The sequence below is a fragment of the Antrostomus carolinensis genome, unplaced genomic scaffold (assembly GCF_000700745.2).
Source record: "Antrostomus carolinensis isolate BGI_N321 unplaced genomic scaffold, ASM70074v2 scaffold41723, whole genome shotgun sequence".
Classification (NCBI taxonomy): domain Eukaryota; kingdom Metazoa; phylum Chordata; class Aves; order Caprimulgiformes; family Caprimulgidae; genus Antrostomus; species Antrostomus carolinensis.
Genome location: NW_010308018.1, coordinates 1 through 1,784, shown reverse-complemented (window position 1 = coordinate 1,784; position 1,784 = coordinate 1). Strand labels below are relative to the sequence as shown.

The 1,784-nt window shown below is 47.4% G+C and overlaps 1 protein-coding gene across 1 annotated transcript; it reads left to right on the top strand.

The window, feature by feature from the left end:
• Positions 1 to 157: 157 nt before the first annotated feature.
• Positions 158 to 554, top strand: LOC104517573 (junctophilin-3; the record flags this gene model as incomplete). The annotated part of the gene is made up of 1 exon (XM_010165636.2): positions 158 to 554. A coding segment is annotated over exon 1 (397 nt), but the record flags the coding sequence as incomplete, so codon positions are not given.
• Positions 555 to 1,784: the final 1,230 nt, after the last annotated feature.

The following is a 1,784-nucleotide window of genomic DNA, read 5'->3' as shown; positions in this document are numbered from 1 at the left end:
TGAGTTTGATTTGATATATTTTTTTAATTTTTAATTATTATTATTTTTTTCCCCCCTCCAAGTCATCATTCACATTTTATTTTCTACATTTTTTTTATTTATTTTATTATTATTTTTTTTTTCACCTTTTGAGGGATTTGCAAACCGAATTACATGCATGTCCAGTGGGGGAAGGTTTAATTTTGACGATGGAGGGTCGTACTGTGGAGGCTGGGAGGACGGAAAGGCTCATGGCCACGGAATTTGTACCGGCCCAAAGGGTCAAGGTGAATATTCGGGCTCCTGGAGTCATGGCTTTGAGGTGCTGGGGGTCTACACTTGGCCCAGTGGCAACACTTACCAGGGCACCTGGGCGCAGGGCAAGCGCCATGGCATTGGCATGGAGAGCAAGGGGAAGTGGGTGTACAAAGGAGAGTGGACCCATGGATTTAAGGGACGGTACGGGGTCCGAGAATGCACTGGAAATGGGGCCAAGTACGAAGGCACCTGGAGCAATGGATTACAGGATGGCTACGGGACAGAGACCTACTCGGATGGAGGTAGGTGCTGCATTGGTACCTTTTTGGCTGGGGTGTGGGGGTGATGTGGGGGGTATGAGCATCCAAATGGATTTTTAAGCTGGAGCCTGTGAGTTTGCAACCTGCTAGCTTGGGGTGAGGGATGCTCGTACCCCGCAGGAGATAAGGAACCAGCCCAGCGTGGCATCAACCCAGCTCTTTGCCACAGGTAGCCCCATATGTTCAGTGGGTCTCTGGGTGCCGTGTCCACCCCCCTTACCCTTCCTCAACCAGGCTTTTTGGGGAGGGGAGCTGACTGCATTGGTGGGGGGACACCCAGCTCTCACCCAGGGGGGTTGGAGGACAGGGTGGACCATGCCATCAGGAGATGACCCAAGTTGCACATGGGATTTGCAGTTCTGCACCACTGGAACCTGTAGGATTTGCATGGAAGCAACGCGGGGCAGAGGAGAGGCGAGTGTGCAGGGCGGGGATCCGGGGCAGATCCAGCAGCACTGATGCTGCAAATGTTTCCAGTGAGGGGCTGGGGTCTTTGCACACCCCTGCAGCCCCTCCAAACGCAGCCCCCTGCTTCGTAATACCAGGCAAAAAGACTTTAATTCAGACAAGAGTCTTACATTCCTAGTTTACGGCTTATTGCTCAGCGTAGGGGCTCAGAGGGATCACTGAAGCTATTCTCTGCCATCAACACAGCTTAACGAGATGTGGAAGGGAAACTAGGATTAAATTAAAAAAAAACAAACCACAAACTGCAAGAAAACCCAATTGAAGAGATAGAAAAAAAATAAAAAAATAAAATAAATAAATTGCTGGACTAACAAGCTTTAAGGCCAAAGTAGCAGAAGCAGCTGGTGCTTTGCTGTAAGTGGCTGTCTCATCCTCTCTCATGTTTGGTAGCTACTTCCATCTAAATTCCCACCATAATACGAGGCAGGCCTCCCTGCCAGCAGCCGGGGGCATTCGGCAGCGCTGCCCTGTTCTTTTGTGGGTGAACGTGTCCGTGTAAAGCAGGTTCATTTTGATTTTTTTTAAATTTATTTTTATTTTTTTTTAAGACATTATCATTTTCCCAGACTGCTACAGTAAGGAAATTGCAGCCTTCCTGAAAGGTGTTGCAAGACCTTTCTCTAGAAAACCCAGTTTGCTGCTTAATGGTTATACAGGGAGACAAGATGAAACGTTACCTGCAGCTGCTCTTTTATGCTTTTGAAGGGAGAGGTGGAACAATCTCTTGATTTAATTTTAATTTTAATTTTAATTTTAATT